Source organism: Hippocampus bargibanti, linkage group LG02 (assembly GCF_051943395.1).
Source record: "Hippocampus bargibanti isolate YZ-2025 linkage group LG02, ASM5194339v1, whole genome shotgun sequence".
NCBI lineage: Eukaryota > Metazoa > Chordata > Actinopteri > Syngnathiformes > Syngnathidae > Hippocampus > Hippocampus bargibanti.
Window position 1 is genome coordinate 11288704 of NC_142735.1, and position 21304 is coordinate 11310007.

At 41.7% G+C, this 21304-nt stretch overlaps 1 protein-coding gene across 1 annotated transcript in view; it reads left to right on the forward strand.

Moving 5' to 3' along the window:
- The window catches only part of LOC148901534 (teneurin-3), a 230857-nt gene extending 214979 nt beyond the window's left edge, over positions 1-15878 (forward strand). The window contains exons 32-34 of the mRNA XM_088988989.1: positions 6762-8373; positions 8587-8717; positions 11864-15878. Coding sequence (XP_088845115.1) covers positions 6762-8373; positions 8587-8717; positions 11864-12616 — 2496 coding nt within the window. The 3' untranslated portion in view covers positions 12617-15878. The remainder of the gene's footprint in view (positions 1-6761; positions 8374-8586; positions 8718-11863) is intronic.
- Positions 15879-21304: the final 5426 nt, after the last annotated feature.

Here is a 21304-nt window from a genome sequence, read left to right on the forward strand (position 1 = left end):
GCTCGTGACCATAGATGAGGGTTGGGACGTAGATCGACCGGTAGATTGAGAGCTTTGCTTTTTGGCTCAGCTCCTTCTTCACCACGACAGATCGGTACAAAGTCCGCATCACGGCAGACGCCGCACCGATCCGCCTGTCGACCTCTCGATCCCTTTCACCCTCACTCGTGAACAAGACACCCAGATACTTAAACTCCTCCACTTGAGGCAAAATCTCCTCCCCGACCCGGAGAGGGCACTCCACCCTTTTCCGACTGAGAACCATTGTCTCATATTTGGAGGTGCTGATTTTCATCCCAGCCGCTTCACATTCGGCTGCGAAACGCTCAAGCGAGAGTTGGAGAGCTCCACTTGAAGGCCCCAACAGTACAACATCATCTGCAAAAAGCAGAGATGCTATACTGAGGCCACCAAAACGGAAACCTTCAACGCTTCGGCTGCGCCTAGAAATTCTGTCCATAAAGGTTATGAACAGAATCGAATATATATATATGGCCTAAACTACCAGTAAGACTTTAGTTTGCTGACGAAGTTTCTTGGATAAGAAGTGAAACGTCCGACACCTCCAAAGAAGTACAGATGACGGCTGAAGAAGCCTTTTCGTCGATAAGAACTTTTGGTTGACACAAAACTCTTGCACTCTCAAACACAAAAGGTTTTCTAGGTTATCAAGTTTAAGTTTGAAGTTAGGGTTCAAATCAGAGTTTCTATTAACTGTCAAGCTAAAAGCAGATTTTTTTATATGATAGTATGTTTACTGATTTTTAGTATCGATATTTTTTACAGTGGTTTCCTCGAATACCTTGACGGTGTCTCATCTGCATTTGCCTTAGACTTATAATAATAATAATAATAGTACATTTAATTTCTAAGCGCCTTTCAAAACTAAAAACACTTGGATCTGAACAGAGATGTATAGAGACTGGATAATAAAACATCTGCTATGTTTTGTCTTCCAAACCAGCTACGACAGCGAGGGTCACCTTATGAACGTGACATTCCCCACCGGTATGGTGAACAACCTTTACACAGACATCTACAGCGCTCTTACGGTGGACATTGAGAGCTCCCTCAGCGACGAGGAGATCAGCATCACCACCAACACCTCCAGCATCCACGCCTACTACACCCTGTCCCAGGGTGAGTTATTCGGTTACAAAGTATCACAAATGGCTGTCTCGGCTCTGCCGGGTGAAGTTCGCCTCATTCCAAAAGTCAGTTTAGATAAAGTTCATTTCGCCATAAATGTCAACATATTAAGCATTCAAAAATGAAGGTGTGAAGTCTTGGTTAGGGAAGAGTCCAGGATGTACTTCTCAGAAGACTCTTCACTAGATGTTCTTTTCAGCCATGAAAGGCAGGTTTGCTCACCGTGAGCCATGATATCAGTCGACCAATCTTGGCAGCCATAGTCGTGGTGCAATCTGCACTCAGAGTTGGAGCCCAGTACAGTACAAGTTGTACTTTGCATTGACACCGACACCTTAGCCTATTTGTCACTATGTGTGAAGGGTTGTCGGAGACAGTTGCAGTTGTGTGTCATCACAGACAGATGTCAGCATAAACGATGACTCGTTCAATGGGTTGGGCTGTCACTCCACGCATCAGCCTCATGTAAAACACGTCTGGTTGCATAACGGCCAAATGGTGCACACGTTCGTCTTGCATCACTCATGTTTGAAGTTCTGACTGCATTCTCACTGAGATCTGGTCATTTTATTCTCGATGCGAGGTGACAGGCTCTTGGTGTGTCTTTGGTGGAATATTTCTTGAATGTACAAGTTGGAAGTGACGGACTCCAACACCCCTGAACTGATTAAATGAACTATGAATAGAAGTGAAACAATTAGTTCAGTGAGTGTGTGCATGTGTATGTTTGCAGAAGTAAGTGATCTCTTCGTGTACTTGTGCAGGGGGGGTACAAAATGGAGCAATTTCCTGAATGCAAAGGCACAATATGTCTTACACCGCATTTTGTTTTCACCTGGCCGGCCTGTGTGTGGACTGCGGGCCCCGTGAGGCTCACAATGTTCGCAGAACCGGAGGCTTTTTTGATGGCTGCTGCTTCCTCTTGCACGGACGACGCAGCCTGCTCAGCAACTCAATTTCCCTTGTCAGATTTTCTTCCCCATAATGAATCCTCAAGGGTTAATTGTTTTGATTCCACCATCGCGAGTGGTTTCAATTCACTCTCCAAACTATGCTCTATTTCAAAACTCTTTGTATCACTCCCCCTCTAGTTCTTCTTCATGATTCTGGCATATTGTAAATGATTTACAGTGCAGACAAGCCTGATCCTTTTTGAGCAATATTGGAATGAAAAAGCATCAACGTCATTCAAATCTGAAATTGATCTCGCCCTGTCTCCGTTATATAATCACTTTCGCTTAATCTTTTGATATTTCACACAAAATATAAAGCCATCAACTGGTAGCCAGTCCAAACTTGAGCTCCCCCAAGATCACACAGATGGTATGCGTTATATAGTCCCCTTGAAGCCCAATTTAACCCAGACAGGCTCAACTGTGACCCTAATGATGATGATATGCTGTAGCAAATCTGTCGATGGAGTCTTGGTTCTTCACTCACGACCAGTCAAGGCAGTTGGGATGGTTGTCTGAGTGTTCTTGAAGAAGAAACGGAGGCCCTCTTTCTTTTATCTTGTCCTCTAACTATTTATTGTTGCTCTCCAGACCAGTGCAAAAGCAGCTACCAGGTGGGCTTTGACAACTCACTGCGGGTCACGTACGCCAATGGAATGGACACGCACTACCAGACTGAGCCTCACATTCTGGCTGGAGCCGCCAACCCGACAGTGGCCCGACGCAACATGAGCTTGCCGGGCGAGAGCGGGCAGAACCTGGTGGAGTGGCGTTTCCGCAAAGAGCAAGCCCGAGGAAAGGTCATCGTGTTTGGACGCAAGCTGAGAGTATGTTTGCTCCTACCCGGAAGTGTGTGATTTGAGTGGAGGAAAGCCACTAAAAGAACTAAAAAAAAGTTAAACTTCTGACATATTCTAAAGCTGTAATTCCCATATTGGTTGTTGTCCTTATACTGTATATGTCCATATCTAATCCTTTTTTCTGACTAACAGGTGAATGGACGCAACATCCTCTCCGTTGATTACGACCGCACCCTTAGAATGGAGAAGATTTACGACGACCACAGGAAGTTTTTACTGAAGATCATATATGACACAGCCGGGCACCCCGTGTTGTGGATACCCAGCAGTAAACTGCTCCCAGTCAACGTGAGTCGTACCAGCAGTGGTCAGATTAGCACTCTGCAAAGAGGTCCTACAACAGAGAAGCTAGGCTACGACACCCAGGGCCGTTTGGTATCTCGGGTGTTTGCTGATGGGAAGATATGGAGCTACACTTACCTAGAGCAGGTAAGTGAGAGAAGCTTATTCTCACTCTTGGACAAGTAAATTGTAAAATAATAATAATAATAGAAAACCCCACAAGCTCTGAACATGTACAGTTGAGGATTACAGTTTTTCCTGTGTCGTGATGAGCTGTCAAATTTGCCTCCCATCTTCCATTCCACCATCAAGCAATGAAAAAAACAAAAATATTTTCACACATATGTGTGTGGTTCAGATTTGGTAACAATCAGACAAATGTGATGCCTACTTCACGCCAAAATGGCAGACTTCATGTGTGTTTTCAAGGATGGCCTCTTGAGAGTTTGATGACAGATATGACAACTAAATGTTATTTGGGGACGTGAAACAAGCTTCGGTGGCTGACTTTTCAAAAACATTCAAGACTTGTGATGATCACATTGGCCCTAAACAGTTGATTTTACACTGAAATGGAATATTTCCTGTCCAGGCATCGCTTCTTGCTACTTTTCAAGGAATTCTAATAAACATGTACACTGAATTTTATGTTGCTAAGTGAAACAGGAAGCCTCTTCAAAAGGGACACAGGTCATAACGCAGGCATACAAAGCTTGCAATCAAGCCATGACTGACAGTGTGTCATAAAGCAAGGTTATCCCTAACGCACACCTCACTAATTGCGCCGGTCCAATGCAAATCATTATTTTTACATAATCCTTCATGCCTGATCGCATTCGCATAAACATTTGAACATCTGTAAGTATGGTTGTGTAATCACTTTTTCCAAAGTAGACAGCTGGTTTTTTTTTTTCTGCAGGGTCAACTAAGGCGGCAAATGAAAACACATAATGAGTTGTGCTTTACGTGGGTACAGCTGCGGGGGGGACAGTCGCACTGGGTAGCTTTTATTTATGAGATGTGAAGTCAGGGCTGAATTTGCTTTCAGCCTCTTAATAAATTCGACAAAAGGGTAACACATTTCATGTTTGACACATTCATTGGCTGTCTAAAAAACTGTAAAGATTTACATTGATTTTAAAGTGATTCCTGCAAATGAGTTTCTTTTTAACCTCACAATAAATCAAATAAATTTATAAAGGCTGATGGTTGGCAGTAGCACATGAGCTGTCAAAATTTTTAATGTGTTCCATCTGAGAAATAACTGATGAAATGTTTTCATTCTGCGGGTGTGAATTTATTTCATCCCTGCTGACCACCTCAGGCAGCGATGAAAGCACCAAACATTGCTTTTTGCGCACGTGCAGTTTGAGTGTGCAAATTAAAAATGGCATCTGTGACCCTTGCATGACTTGGGATGGGTAAAGGTTTCAGTGATACCTGTGGTTCAGTTACTTTTTTCTTCATGTGTGCTTTTTTCTGGGACTATTGAAAGAAAAACATTGTGCATCTGTCATCATTGCTCTGGCACTGGTTAACATTGAACATATTTGGTTGGAGCAGCAAAGCTGTAAAGTGGCTTTTACTGTATAAAGAAAATAATTGTCATAAAATGAATATATGCCACACAAACTTTGTAACGATACGCGGAATTGATTGTTGGACGGATGGATTCATGCATAATATATGAACTACTGTGACTGTGTTTTGATCTTAAACTGTTTGAAGAACACTTAAACAAGCGCTGTTAAGACACACTGAGGAATTACTTTGGTTTCCTTTGTAAATCTACTTCTTTTTAAAAAAGATATGTTATACAATTTGCCAAGTCAGCAAAGAGAGCATAAGCTCATTTTATGGCTCACTCCAACCCAGACATTTCAAGATTATTTATTTGTTTTTTGTTCCGGGCTCGCGGAGGGATTTCGCTTTGATTGCATGACCATGAGAGGCCTGTGTGCACACTTTTTAACATGAGCAATGGTGAACGCTCTGGGAGCTCAGGGAATGCCGATGTGTTCGCAGTTGACTGGCTATGACATTTCAACACTGGAAGGCAAACAAACCTTGGAGAGACAGCCAGTGGTATGGCCCTATGTTTCGTGTCAATCAATTCTCAAAAGCGATCGTCCTACCAGAGACAAATCCTTGTGTGTTCCACAAACTTGGCTTATAAAGAACATCCTGATTCGAATTTTTGTCAATTAGACAGTCGCCACAGCAACTGTGCTTCGACAGGGAACAACATTTTTGCACCCACGTGTCGAGTACCTATTTATTTGCTTACTTACAGTGAGTAATTGCACAATATCTGTGAGGGCAACTTGTTCTTTAAAAGGTAAAGGAAAATAAACAAAAAAAAAAACAAAAAATAGCTTATTGAATCAGCCTGATTTTAACCCAAATAGAGAACTCCGTGACTCCTTCCCAGGATGACCTCTTGAGACTTTTTTGTGGATGCATCGAACAAATAAATGTCTCCTTAAATAGTGACTTCAGACCCAATTGGGGAATCTTTTCTGTAGTCTTTTTTGTGTGGCTTTTAATGATGTGCCAGCGAAATGAAACTGGCTTTGGGGGCTTCTGGTAACAGCTGGACAAACTCACAATGAGGTGTTCTTCTTTGTCAAATGTCTAAAATGAGCCTGAGGTGCCTGCTTCAGACCAAACAAGAAATTCACTACTTATATCATCACAATAATGTGTGTGTGTGTGCGTGCGCACGCGTGTGTGTGTGCGTGCGCACACGCGCGAGCCAATGTGCGTATGTGTGCACATGCATGTATCTGCTTGCAAACCTCTTCAAGGTTGGTTAGATTTTTCTATTCACCCTTGACAGTTTTGTATATGTCAAACAAACAGGCCCCCTGCCAACTGCTCTCCAACATGAATGATTGTTGGTACAATCAAGCATTCTATCATTCCTCAAGCTTCAGAACCCTTCTCAGCCCACTCCCTGACTGACTGTACTGGTACTGCTCATACATCATGATGTCAAAGTCATGTAATTCTTTTGAATCTGACATTTGTTGTGTTCAATTGCCAACCAAAAATCAATCATGAAGCCACTTCTAGGAGTTCTTTCAAAATTGACTTTACTGAGAGTATGTCCAAGTGCTACCCAAATAGTGAATCAAAAAGATCTTGTACTATACACAATAGACCCACAAAAAAGTCTCAAAACTCATGTTTCAAAATACAGAAAGTCTACCATTTTAGTTTGAACATTTCTGGTGGGGGTGGAAGGAGGCAGTTTTTAAAGGCCATTGATCAGTTGCGCCCCTCCCCTCCATACACATTTTTTTGTTGTGCATGTTTTAAATAGAAATATTGCACTGTGTTGTGTATTTACATCAGAATGCAAAAATACGGATGACAAAGTATCACAGTCAGAAAAAAATGTGACTTTTTTTTCGATTAAAAGCGAATTAGAAAGCAATTGTCCCCTTTTCTATGTTCTTACTTTTGAATTTGAAAACAAATAACAGTACAACTGACTCTCTGTTTTCTTCTCCAGTCCATGGTCCTGCTACTCCACAGTCAGCGGCAGTACATCTTCGACTTTGACTCGCTGGACCGCCTTTCTGGCATAACCATGCCGAGCGTGGCCCGTTACACCATGCAAACGATGCGCTCAGTGGGCTACTACCGCAACCTCTACCACCCTCCAGAGAGCAACGCCTCTGTGGCTGTAGACTATAGCGAGGACGGCCTCCTGCTCAGGGTGTCCCATTTCGGCACTGGCCGTCGGGTGCTCTACCGCTATCGGCGCCAAAACAAGCTGTCGGAGATCCTTTACGACAGCACACGTGTCAGCTTCACCTACGACGAGACTGCGGGCGTCCTGAAGACGGTCAACCTGCAGAGCGAGGGCTTCATCTGCTCCATCCGTTACCGGCAGGTGGGACCTCTGGTAGACCGGCAAATCTTCCGCTTCAGTGAGGACGGCATGGTCAACGCCCGTTTTGATTACACCTACGACAACAGCCTACGCGTCACCAGTGTACAGGGAGTCATCAACGAGACGCCCCTGCCCATCGACCTCTACCAGTTTGACGACATATCCGGCAAGGTGGAGCAGTTTGGCAAATTTGGCGTCATTTACTACGACATCAATCAGATCATCTCCACGGCGGTGATGACATACACCAAGCACTTTGACGCACACGGTCGCATCAAGGAGATCCAGTACGAGATCTTCCGCTCACTCATGTACTGGATCACCTTCCAGTACGACGATGTGGGGCGTGTCACCCGACGCGAAATCAAGATCGGACCCTTTGCTAACACCACCAAGTATGGATACGAGTATGATGTGGATGGCCAGCTGCAGACAGTCTACCTGAACGAGAAGGTTACCTGGCGCTATACATACGACCTCAACGGGAACCTGCACCTGCTCAATGCTGGGAACAGCGCAAGACTACTCCCTCTACGCTATGACCTGAGGGACCGCATCACCCGTCTCGGAGACATCCAGTATCGCATGGACGAAGATGGCTTCCTCCGCCAGAGAGGAGCGGAAATCTTTGAGTACAATTCCAAGGGCCTCCTCATACGTGTGTACAGTAAAAGTAGCGGATGGACCATCCAGTACCGCTACGACGGGCTCAGTCGAAGGGTGTCCGCTAAGAGCAGCCTGGGCCAGCACTTGCAGTACTTCTATGCCGATTTGGGCTACCCGGCCCGGATTACCCATGTCTACAATCACTCCAGCTCGGAGATCACCTCGCTGTACTACGACCTGCAGGGCCACCTGTTTGCCATGGAGATCAGCAGCGGTGAGGAGTTTTACATCGCCTGCGACAACACCGGAACCCCTTTGGCCGTTTTCACCAGCAACGGTCTCCTGGTCAAGCAGCTGCAGTACACGGCCTACGGCGAAGTCTACTTCGACTCCAATCCGGATTTCCAGCTGGTGCTGGGATTCCATGGAGGTCTGTACGACCCGCTCACCAAGCTACTGCACTTCGGGGAGAGGGACTACGATATCATGTCCGGCAGGTGGACCGTGCCGGATGTATCCACCTTGAGGGATGTCGGCAAACAGCCGGCACCTTTTAACCTTTACATGTTCCGGAATAACAACCCAATTAGCAAAGTCCATGAAGTGAGGGACTATGTGGCAGGTGAGAGATTGGTGCACTCAAAGAAGCTGTTAGAAAATGATTATGGTAGCGAATAATGGTTACTCTTACTGCGCTCCTATTTTCTCATCTGAAAAATGTCAACAAATAATGACAAAATTGCTGCCTGTCAAAACCGACTTAGTAGAATAGTTTCAACAATAAGATACTTCGGCCGTCATCATTTGTTTTCTCATTTTATCTTTTGTCTCGCAGACGTGAACAGTTGGCTGGTTACTTTTGGCTTTCACCTCCACAACACCATTCCCGGCTTTCCCGTGCCCACGTTTGACCTGAGCATGCCCTCGTATGAGCTGAAGAAGAGTCAGTTGTGGGACGATTTGCCGGTGGGTCCAGTTGGCATTTATTTATCGCAATTGTTTATATGGACAGATAGTAGGAGCACACCCTTGTTTATTTGAAGAAAAAGGACTTATGTAATGAGATTATAATCACATTTATTTACCAGAGGAAATGTAGCAGTCTGATAGAGAAGTCTATTCCAGGAGAAAAGTATAAAAAAAATAGTTCAGAAGTTATTAATTTTTAAACATTCATGATATCGTCTACACATAAGACAACTTTAGGCTTCTCTTCTATCTTACCTTGGCTAAATGACTGCTTTAATTTCATAATTGAGTAAATTTTATCATGAAAAATATTGCTCTTAATTTTTAGTTTTCTCACGAGATGACAACTTTACGCTCCAAGTAAATTACTTTTAGTGCATTATTTTTGTTCTGAGCGGAGGCAGAGGCAATAAAACTTTTCATAAGTGTGTTATGAAGTTGCTATGCATTTCGAAGAGAATATGACTTTTAATTGGGTCTTATTTGCATAATAAAGAATAAATACAGTGTCGTTGTTATGATGTCAAAATAAATGTTAAATAATTTCGTGTTTTCTGGATTTTGCATGGGAGAAAGGCGCACATTTCTCCCCATCCAAAACAGTAGAGTCCGGCGAGCACTAATTGTCTCTGAGAAGGTGATTGCAACCACCTGGGAATGGCCAATTGCCGCTGGGACCTGAATGGCCAGAAGCTCAGGTGAACCACCTTTAAAACCAGACTGAGGAAGTCACTTCAAGGAGGAAGAAGAGGGAGAAAGGACAGCCTGGAGAGCAGTGTTACCTGTGGTCTGCCGAAAACTAACATCCATTGCGACTTCAAATAAAGAAAACTCAAAATATCATTCCAGGATCTGGCTTAGTTAACTTTTACCATCTTTCCACCTGCTTGCTGTCTCACCGCACAACAATTGGCGGCAGTGGTGGGATTGTTTCGCCCTGCATGAAGAAGGTGGGATCGTTACGCCTTGCTGAAGTGGAAAAGATAAGAGGAAGCCTAGATGAAGAAGGTGGGACGAGGAAGAAGTCATGCAGCACAGGCCAACCAAACTGGACTGAAGAGTTCTGAAGGGGATCAAGTAAACCAGGAGCTTGAGTTGCCCCAAGAAGATGCCGTTCTTCTTTTCCATGAGGCGTCTGACAGTTGCCAAGCCAAGGCTGGAACCGAGCAGAGTGAGATGGAACCAGTGGTGAAGCCTAAGACTCAGACTGTGAGTACAAGCAGAGTTCAACTTGATGAGGAATTGGTGAAAGAAATCAGAAATTTCATGCAATATTCTCAACATAGAAAGGGGGTGTTGATTGAACAGATCAACCAATTAAGAGATCAGATGCACCACAACAAGGAAGAATGGACATTTGATAGTCGGTCGAGTCAACATTTTCCTCCTCTAAAACCACAGCCTCAAAACGCTGATCCTCGAACATCCAGGCCAACAAACCTTCGTCCAGCACAAGAAACTCTCATGTTGGGTTACCTAACATATGCCCAACCTCCACAGTGTCCTCATACAAGACAAGCTGCAATTCCCATGGTTTCTGAACTCAGAATTCCAGAAACAAATGGAAGATGCAGAACGTCAGAAGCTGCAAGAGGATCTCCAGGGAGAACAACAGCAATAATTTATCCGGGAGAGATTGGCACCCTGGACAGAAGCTGTTAATATTGTTACCTACGGGACCAAGTAAGCTACTAGCAAAGTGGCAGGGCCCATACACTGTGACTCGAAGAATAGGACCTGTCACATATGAGAGTCTCTGCCCCGACAAACAAAAGAAAAATGTTATTGCTGATTATTGGACAAGAATGTCTGAACTCTGAGGAGAGGGTGTGAATGATGTTATGATGTCAAAATAAATGTGAAATAATTTCTTGTTTTCTGGATTTTGGATGGGAGAAAAGTGCACATTTCTCCCCATCAAAACCAGTAGAGTCGGGCGACCGCTAATTGTCTCTGAGAAGGTGATTGCAACCACCTGGGAATGGCCAATTGCCGCTGGGACCTGATTGGCCAGAAGCTCAGGTGAACCACCTTTAAAACCAGACTGAGGAAGTCACTTTGAGGCGGAAGAAGAGGGAGAAAGGACAGCCTGGAGAGCAGTGTTACCTGTGGTCTGCCGAAAACTGACATCCATTGCGACTTCAAATAAAGAAAACTCAAAATATCATTCCTGGATCTGGCTTAGTTAACTTTTATCATCTTTCCACCTGCTTGCTGTCTCGCCGCACAACTGTCGTTCCGACGGTCAGATACATTTTCTCACTACTGACTACCGCTGTAATGTACAGTGTGTTTGGGTTGCTGTCGAGTTGTGAGGATCTTTTTGTGTTTATTCATGTATATGTTAATTTGTTTTTTTGCAAGCGTATTTGTTCAAAGAAAATATTCTACTGTAATTCCCTGAGATTTGTTTTTCTCGAAACAGTCATTTTTTTGTGTTTTGTCCCCAGGCATAATCATATCACTTTTACTATGTATTTTTATAAGCATAAGATAAGTAAAAAAATTTAAGCAACACACTTTCTTGAAATCATACTTTTTTTCGGTAGATCAGAATCAGAATCATCTTTATTGCCAAGTATGTAGAACACACAAGGAATTTGTTTCCGGTAGAACACGCTGCACTAGTATCGTCGTCAAAAAAAACTGCTAAGTGGCACTATACAGTTCCATTTTGGCTACTGTTGAATGAGTTCAATAGATGGAAAAATTACATGTAGAGTAAATTAATTACTTTCCTTATTTTAGGTTATATTTTTTTCAAATTCAGAGAAAAAGTCAATTTTCAAGGAAAACAACTTGTAAATATTAAGGAGATTTCAAGATTCCCATTTTTTCTGACAAAAAAAGACATTTTTAAGAATATAATTCAAGAAAATGTGACTGTTCAGAAGCCAAAAATATTTGTATATGTTTTTTTTTTCTTATTGGTTATACCTCATTTGTTATATATCACTTCCACAGCTGCATTTGTGTCCTTGATTTAAAAACATCTTGTCTTTTAGACTGAATAAGCCCACCTTGAACACATTTTTTCAGAGGAAAAAAAGACAGTTCTTGAAGTGTATTCCAAGAAAAAAAGCGAGGAGAATTGAATTGGATGAAAATCCAGATCATGATTTTTCCTGGTCTGTCCTTTACAGTCCATTTCAGGAGTGCAGCGAAAAGTCACCCGCCAGGCTGAGTCCCTCCTGTCCTTTGAACGTCTGCCTGAAGTCCACCTGCGGCGAGGCCGTCGTGGCGAGAAACCTTGGCTGTGGTTCTCTGCGGCGGCGTCCCCAGTTGGACGTGCTGTCATGTTTGCCATCTACAAAGGCAGTGTCCACGCGCACACCCTCAACATGGCAGGTGAGGACTGCATCAAGGTGGCGGGCATCCTCAACAACGCCTTCTACCTGGAGGAGCTCCACTTCACTGTGGAGGGCCGGGACACACACCACTTTGTCAAGCCGGGCCTGCCCGACGCCGACCTGGCTGCCCTGCATCTGACTAGCGGCCACAAGACACTGGAGAATGGCATCAACGTCAGCGTGTCGCAGTCCACTACCGTCATCGACGGACGTACACGCCGCTTCGCTGATGTCGAGGTGCGCGCCGGAGCCCTGGCGCTGCACGTGCGCTACGGCGCCACCGTCGATGAGGAGAAGGCCCGCGTGTCGGAGCTGGCCCGCCAACGCGCCTTGGCAGGCGCCTGGGCACAGGAGCAGAGGCGGCTGCGAGATGGCGAAGAAGGCGGCCGGCCATGGACGGAGGGCGAGAAGCGGCAGCTGCTGAGCGGCGGCAAGGTACTTGGCTACGAAGGCTACTACGCTCTCTCTGCGGAACAGTACCCCGAGTTGGCGGACAGCGCCAACAACATCCACTTCCTGAAGCAGAATGAAATAGGAAAGAGGTAACAAAACGTTAGGTGTGACTGTTCATGTTTTATACCACTCATAAAAAATTAGGGATATTCGTCTTTTGGCTGAAATTTCAGGATCACTAATCCTCTTTCTTTAGTCAACCCTCATTATCGGGTTATGTTCGAGACCAAACCATGAAACGGTACCCTTACTTCCGAGTTTAATATCTTGTGACCAAGCTCGTAAATGACTTTGTCAACTTTTATCAAATCTATTTTCTTTTAACATGACAATTAATGTCATTAACGTATTCCAACCCCATGAAAATGGTTTTATGTTTTTGTTTGTTTTTTGATTGCACTATATTCCATAAAAATTAGACCTGTCAGTCACCATGTTAGAACTGTCAGTCACAACAGTCGCATGATTTATAGGTAACCCATAATCAATCGCACATTTTGCATTTATTGTTAGTGTGTGATAAAAGGATTTTTTTTTCAAAAATGTTACCGGTGCATACACATAGTTCCACCGCCACAAATTTGTATATTTACTTTTTTTTCAATATTACACATTTTTACATTTTAGAACCCACACCCACGCCTCGGTGTATTTTAGTGGCCGGTGTTTTCCATTTGTCTCAGTCCCTTTCACCCGTGATGACCGACTGCCCACTCTTCTCTTATCAACACGAGTATACAAATCTGGCTCCTTGATTTGAATATACAGTACTGTATATTTATTCTTGCACCATTTCAAATTCAAGCAAGAAACAACAGATAGCTGCATATCTAAAAAATTCTACTGTCAGTGTAAGTTGAACACCAAACGGCAACAATACACACATTGCATATATATATATATATATATATATATATATATATATATATATATCATTTTCCATACCGCTTATTCCTCATTAGGGTCGCGGGGGTTGCTGGAGCCGATCTCAGCTGTCTTCGGGCACGAGGCGGGGGACACCCTGAATTGGTTGCCAGCAGGGCACACAAAGACGTACAACAGTCACTCTCACACTCACACCTAGGGACAATTTGGAGTGGTCAATCTGCCTGCCATGCATGTTTTTGGAGTGTGGGAGGAAACCGGAGGACCCGGAGAAAGCCCACGCGGGTCCGGGGAGAACATGCAAACTCCACACAGGGAGGCCGGACCGGGACGCGAACCGGCGATCTGTGCACTGTGAAGCCGGTTTGCTAACCACTCGGCTACCGGGCCGCCCCAAAATATCAAAATATTCTGTAAAGCGCTTTATATATATATATATATATATATATATATAAACTCCCAAGGACACTTTACATTCACAGGATAATTTTTTTTTGCGCGTGAGCAGCAGCAGCCAGGTGCGCCAGCTGTAACTCAACCCGGAAGTAACACACACACACACCACTTACTCAATCAATAACATTCAAATACACAATAGCACTCAAATAAAGTAACAATACTCAGCATTTGATGACAATGTACTGATTTTACCTACCTTTACTGATTTTACCTTTAACTAGGTAACAAAACTTCAATGTTACTATTTTGAATGCAGACTGTTGTGAGTAAATATACTGTACTGTACCTGATGAAAGGCATATTTCATAGTTTTTCTGAACAGAAAAGTTGCAGTCGTCATTTACCTTCAAAAATCCACACACAAAAGTTCCCTGACCCGCTGAGACGTGATAAGTTTGTGTCGCCTTGGTCGCAGAATAGTTGAATGCTCCAGAGTGCTGTCCTAATGTGTAGTGCGTATATATTATCAAGGGCCACAAGAACAACAAATACAGTATATCCCATGATTCATTGTCCGTATCCAGAAGAAAAAAAATCCATGCATCCCGCTATCCCTAACTTTTTGTGACAATGTGTATGTTACTGATGGCTGTTTTTGTAATAAAAAAAAAGAACATGCAAAGATGTACACAATGCTGTGCATTGTGAGTGTGTAGGGGGGACTTTTCAAGTCGCCGAGCCTTAACACGGGCGTTTACAGGTCCTCTGTAGCACAAAAACCCTTCTGGACTCTCAAGTGGAGCAAAAGTGAAGGAGAAATTAGCTTATTTTTGGAGGCCCAAGTACCAGGTGTTGGTGCATAGACCCTCTCAGAATTGCTCTAGAGTTGATATTGAATGAATGACTGACTGAATGAATTAACTCAAAAAACACAATTGACAAATTCACTTTTTTTCCTGGTGGAAATGTATCAAAAAGATCCCCAACACTGAACTCATTCGGACAAAAAAAATTAGACCCAGACACCAATTCCACCAGTATTTGAAATTGTGGAAGAGTCATTTTGAGGGCCTTTTAAACAAGTCCAAAACCTCACCAGTTCTTGCAAATCCTAAAATGCATGTACTTTTTGAGTTTCCCAATACAATCTCACTAACTCACTCACCCTGGGAAGTGTCAAGACCCCATGGCCGAAATCTAACAGGAAGTCGGCTATTTTGACAGGAAGCAAATTCAAAACGTTGCTAATCAATTGCAAAATGATCAGAACGCTAATAAACAGAAAAAGAAAGCAGCCCTATGTCCGAAGTTGACCAGTCACAATAAAAAAGGACTAACGCTCAATTTAAAAAGAAATTTCACCACTGTGGTTTGATGTGAATATATGTGCCTGTGCCATGGGTGTAGCATGGCTTCAAGGCTGGAGAAAAGAGGGGGCCAGTGGCCATTCATCGCTGCTTGCGGCTTTAATGAGGTTTTTACGCTGTTCTTTTTACTTGTTAATTCGTTTTCACAATGTCCAGCTTCACTGCAGTTATTATACGACCAGGTATTGTTTACATTGTGTGCACTCGTGCTCGGGGGAGGGGGCACATTACGTTTGTCATCAATAGGCAAAGCAAATGTTTGTTTTTGAAATCGCCCCCTAAAAAATACAGAAAAAAATACATGTATATGAATTTTAGCACTTGTAAACTTGTGTTTGATGCTTTGAAGGAAAAAAAAACAGTGTCCATGTATTAATAGAAAATGTTCATTGTGTGCGAGGCAAAAAGGGGAGAAAGAACTTCAAAGAACTCCTCGGGAACTTCACGGGAACCAGCTTTTTTTGTAAATGATGAACTGATGAGTAATTTATGTTTGTCTTTATACATAACTAATAAAGTACAGATGGATTTTGGAGGACTTCTATGTATGCACCTTCTCATATTACCTGTTTTTTTAACATTTTATTGCTCAGTCCCAGGCTCCCCGACTGTGGCGAAATGAGGGGGTGGGGGTAACTACAAATTACAAGACATTTGGAAATTGTTTTTTTTTAATTTGGTAAAAAGTGGTTGTGGTAAGATTATAATTTCTTCAGGTATCCTTGACAACAAGGAAAGAATATATATATATATATATGTATATATATTTTCTGTTACTAGAAAATGCTCTTCTTATTTTATTTATTTATTTATTGAAGAGAAGCTTTCAGAAGTTACAAGAATAAAGTCATATTGTTGTTATTTATAAATAATTTTTAAGCCTTTTTCAACTTAAAATCTTTCCATAAGTTTCATTTTCTGATTTCTCTCTCCCACTCTCTCTCTCTCTCTCTCTCTCTCTCTCTCTCTCTCTCTCTCTCTCTCTCTCTCTCTCTCTCTGTGTGTGTGTATGTCAGGGGTGTCAAAGTCATTTTTTGCCGCGGGCCACATTGTAGTTATGGTTTCCTCTCGAGGGCCGTTATGAATTTGGGGAACCCATTAGAATGTTTAAATCCCTTCAAATATTACATATAGAGCACACAGCAAATCAATGAATAACTCGTTTTCAAATCTGAAGTCAAGAATAATGACTTTTATTGTGGTTGACATCCAAAAATATGAAATTTTGGCTCAGATTTTAGCAATCATCATGGAATTTAACAAGTTTGATTTGCTTTCGCGGGCCAAAAAAAATGATGTGGTGGCTTGACTTTGACACTTGTGGTGTATATATATATATATATATATATATATATATATATATACATACCATTACCGTAATCCGTTGTGCCTTCCTTGTGAAGTAATATTTAGCTGCAATAGGTCTCGGAACTACCGACAACAGCCGCCAACTCCAGTTGTACGGAAAGCTGATTTTTAGTCTATTACTAAGGTTTGACTGACTTACAGGTAGGTAAGTTAAGAAAAAAATACTATCAGTCCCACAATGAGGAAATTTTGTAATCTCCAACAGCAAAGGAATTAAAAAAAAATGAAACAAAGTATCACGTGTACAAAAATAAATAACTCAGAGAAATAAATGTACACATTCCAAACTTCAGTATAAAATATAAAATTTAGATCTTCTTCTTTTCCTTTCGTCTTTTCCCTTCAAGGGGTCGCCACAGCGAATCAGTAATCTCCATCTTCAATCTAGATAAAAACACATATTACAAATGCTGCATAAAGTGGCTGTGCTATTTACAATGTGGATGGAGTGAGTTCAGATTTTCATGTGTGTTTATTCAGCATCTGACTATCTGACTGTTTTGTTGACATGCTCTTTAGCCCATCACCGTCTAATGGATGCATAACATAACCCCAGCTTCTACTCTTGCGCCTTATGTGGTGTCCCTTATATGTGGAAAACGTTTTAAAATATGTAATTCATTGAAGGTGTGCCATACAATCCAGTGTGCCTCATATATGGACAATAAACCATTCACTGAAAGTGTGCCTTACAGTGCGGAAAATACGCTGTGGAGATGGATGGATGGATGGATGGATGGATAGATAGATAGATAGATAGATAGATAGATAGATAGATAGATAGATAGATAGATAGATAGATAGATAGATAGATAGATAGATAGATAGATAGATAGATAGATAGATAGATAGATAGATAGATAGATAGATAGATAGATAGATAGATAGATAGATAGATAGATATCCATGTGTATACAGGGTTTGTAATGCACTCCATTTGTCGTTTTAATTATTTAGATTATTCATGTCTTGGTCATTGATGCTTGGTTTGTATGTTTTTGTTTTTTTGACTTAGTGATCGATTGACAATTGACCATTTGATTGAAGTAGTGATAGATTGATGTGATGGAAATATAATCAAAATAACATGACAGACTGACAATTAGTTTGGTTCGAATTTAAATAAAGGTAAAGTGACATTGATTGATGGGTGCCCAGACCACTGACAAAATACAGGCAAATTCTACTGATGCGGCCACCTCTGTGTGTCTATCATGCACATACAGTTTAACCCTCATATTATGTTGGGAAAAAAATCACGTGGATTATGTTGTGGGTCATTTTTACCCATATGTAAAATCCACACAAAACAGTGAAATAATAGGTGACATCAGCAACAACTGTTTCTTAGATGTTATAAACATACTTCACCTTTATGACTCTCCCAGTGGATAAATGTACATTTCACAGCAGCAAAGTTATGAAACGAAGATGAGAGGAAAGAAAGACAACATAATGCAAAGAGGGACAACATATTTTCTATCCCATTGGGATATTTTAGAACTGTTTTGAAGAAAGGATCTCTAGTGCTTTACTCAACACAAAAAATGGAAACTGGTAAAATTGACCCGTACCATAATATGAAGGTCAGGCTATTTAGGTAATGCTTGGGACTGGAACAGAAGTACACTTTTCTGATGAGTCTGTGTTTAGAAATTCAACCAAATTGGAATTCTAAATAATCACAAGTGTTCCACATTGGACTTGAACAGGAAACTCAACTCACTTTGCAGCTTGTTGATTGGCGGGTAGTCACAGACCACCCCTGGCTCCCCTCCGAGCCCCCTCAGTTTAAATGAGGAGGCATCAAAGGGAATGACTAAAACGGAGTTCCAGCTGCAGCCTCACGCTGAGACCACAGCGGCGCAGCAGGGGCGGTGGACTGACAGGACTACTGGGCCATGGCCGAAACAGGCTCAACTTCAAAGGCCACGCAACATCACAAGCGCTTCACTACCGATCGCATCATACCCCAGCATGAGTTACATACAGTACCTCGTACCTATGTGTGCGCAATGCTCACTTGGTAAATTGTGTGGGAATATCAAATCAAGCCAGGCTGATTGGGTAATGCTCAGGATCCGTTTGAGATAACATTTGCAACTTTTCACAGAGAAAACAAATGTCATACTTGGCTATATTTGTGGATGAATCTCCCGTGTTTTGATTGGATATATCTTTATTCGTCTCGCAGTGGAGAAATTTACCTTTCACAGCAGAAGAGGAAAGGAAAGAAAGACGTAGAAAAAAATATTGGCCATCTTGGTTTAAAGATGAATCAGATTTTGTTCAATTTTCATGAAATAGTCATTCTCTAAAGTAGCTCAATAATGCATGCGCTTTATTAGAAGGAGGTAAAAATCTGTTTTAAGATATTTGTCACAATAATTTAGTTTTAACACAGAAAAGTTGTTTTAGTCAAAAATTATCTCATTTAGTAAAATGTAATACTTTGATGTTTATTTGATGTTATTTATATGAGGTTGTTTATTTTCCTTGTTTTTTTTTTCTTTCGTTTTTTATTCTTCTATAAAAAAATATGCTTCTTTTCCCGTGTGAAAACAAGTAACCATGATGAAAGAATAGCATTTTTCAGAGATTTTTTTCTGAGAAAAATATTTCTAAAAATGTGTCTATTTTAAAGATATACAGACTTTGGAGAAAAAGTATACTTTTAAAAGTGAACTTCTTGCAAAATAAATGTTTGAATTTGCGCAGTTTAATTTCGTCAAGTGCTTGTATGAAATGACTTCTTAATCCAGATTCAATTTTAGCAAATGTATTGTAGGCTTAAAAACATATCTTGAGCCACATGATTTTATTTCAGGAAAAAAAATATAAATTCATAAACGTTTTATGTGACGAAGCAGACACGCTTTATCATTAATAAACTGTATTGACCGTCGCATCAGCCGACATGGGGGAGAGAGAGAGACAACATTTACAAAAAAAACGCAGTAGATGACAAACGTAAGGTACGGCAAGTCTGTCTGTCCAAACAACCTTAATATGACTGTTGAGGATAATACACCACAATTTTCAATTTTTTAAAATTTGAATATTGTCACATAGCAATAGAATATGATTATTTATCATCGTTGTTGTCCATGCTAAAAACTACTTGATATTTTTTCTAAATTTTGATTAACTATTTTTTGATAATGACATGGGTTTAATCTTTTGATCCTTTTTTTGCAATATAATGGTGACATCAAGAAAGATGATACAAGGAGGAAAATATGACTCATTTTTCTTTGTTTTGTTCAGATTGGATTGCTGGAAAAGAAAGCCACTGAGCTGCCTAATGAGTCACCACATGAGCTTGTGTTTGTTGCAACAAGGTCAGTGTGTGCACGTATACGCGACAGTACGGTCCAGTGAGTATCTTGCTGTAGCTGGGCCACGTGTCGCCTATACAGCATGATCTTCTGGCCTCATGAGAGGCTGAGTGAGAAAAGCGAGCCCAGTCTCATCGCGCTCGTCCCCATTCGGAAATAGCTTCTCATTATCGCACTTCTGAGATCTCCGAGGGTAAAGCAGCAGCTCAAAGCATTCAGGACTCCTCACGAGAGGTCTTGGTTAGAAAAACATGCGCGCTAATGATCCCGTCTAGATAAAGGAGGAGATGTCTCATGACGCCAGTGAGCCTTTGACAGTGAGGGAAGACGTTTGAAACACCACACGAGGGGAACAAAGATCTTAACCTGTTTTATCTTGACTGAAATGATGGTCCCACTTGTAACAGTTTGAACGTTACAGATGTTTTAGGATGCAAACAAAGCCTCAAAGATGAGATCAGAAATCATAATAGCTTTTTGCTGATAATTTTACTATTATGGGGGAAAAAAACCCACCACAGGCTCATCTTCAGCACCAAGAAGACAAAATAAAATCGCCGTCGCTGATAAGAAGGAGATAATTGAAAAACACTAACGAGGTGTGCGTCTCCTTATTCTTTAATATCGTACTGATCGTAGATTTCGCCATGCTGTATTCCCTCGCCAGATCAGACACTCGCACACCTCCTTCATATTTTGCAATTATTTCTTTCTTAAATGCAATAGTTGTACGCACTAATTTTATTTTGTCACTTTTAGCAGCACTTAGTTTCTTTGGAGTCATGATTAGGGGCTACAACTCTTCGTACACCTATATTAAACGCTAGAGCAAAACGCAGCACGGCCGCAAGCGACAACAGTTGGTCACGGAGAGAGCGATACACCCGTACGCCGCTCAGCTCCCCACCCTCGCGTACGCACTCACGGCGTTCGAACACCGATTGATGTTCGAACGCCGAAGCAAGAATATCTAGAATATTTTGTTCGAACACCGATTTGTTCAAACAGTGAGGCGTTCGAGAACCGAGGTACCACTGTATATATATATATATATATATATATATATATATATAATGGCTAAGACAATTTGGGTCTCAAGTAAAAACACTGCGTGTATGTGTCTCGCCCAAAAAAAAAAATCAATAAAATAACACATGACAATAACAATTTTGGGGCAAGACCCAGACAAAACCAGACACGCGATGTTGTTTTTCACTGAGTCGAATAAAATGAAATATTAACTGCAGGGCAAATGTACATACAAACAAGTCCAGAGATCCAAAAAGACTTCACAACGGGCAGAGATTAGCTCTTTTTATGGCTACTGTGACCCATTCCCAATGTCAATGAGAGTACAAAGTTACTTTATTTTGGCCTTTTTATATTGGCATGTTTCATAAGAAAAGTGACAAATTCAGGAAACA